The sequence below is a fragment of the Sinocyclocheilus anshuiensis genome, unplaced genomic scaffold, assembly GCF_001515605.1.
Source record: "Sinocyclocheilus anshuiensis isolate Anshui unplaced genomic scaffold, SAMN03320099.WGS_v1.1 scaffold1733, whole genome shotgun sequence".
Classification (NCBI taxonomy): Eukaryota; Metazoa; Chordata; class Actinopteri; order Cypriniformes; family Cyprinidae; genus Sinocyclocheilus; species Sinocyclocheilus anshuiensis.
In genome coordinates this window covers 359,471-359,823 of record NW_015540961.1, presented here as the reverse complement: position 1 = coordinate 359,823, position 353 = coordinate 359,471, and the positions used below count along the sequence as shown (strand labels likewise).

The window sequence follows — 353 nt, the reverse complement described above, 5'->3', positions numbered from 1 at the left end:
AGTAAAGAAATTTGTAATGTTACAGAAGATTTCTATTTCAAATAAATGCTGTTCTTTTGACCTTTCTATTCAGTATCTTACTGACCCCGATCTTTTGAACGCTAATGTATTATATTATATTATAACATCCTCATTCTGATTTTGATGATCTATTTCACAAACTAAAACAGTCCTGGATGTAGAACATATCACAGTTTTAACTGATCAGTACAGCAAGTTATAAAGACATGTTATAATGGTCTTGTTCTTTTGTCTATTTATCACTGCAGATTCAGTACAGGGGATACCAACTCCTCCACCCCCACCACCCCTCCCTCCCGGTTCCACTGTGACTCCTACCACTGCTGGACCTC

At 37.1% G+C, this 353-nt stretch overlaps 1 protein-coding gene across 1 annotated transcript in view; it reads left to right on the top strand.

Annotated features, from left to right (window-relative positions):
- enah (ENAH actin regulator) overlaps positions 1 to 353 on the top strand; it is a 101,914-nt gene that overhangs the window by 92,450 nt on the left and 9,111 nt on the right. The window contains exon 7 of the mRNA XM_016488278.1: positions 270 to 352. Within this exon, the coding sequence (XP_016343764.1) occupies positions 270 to 352 (83 nt within the window). The remainder of the gene's footprint in view (positions 1 to 269; position 353) is intronic.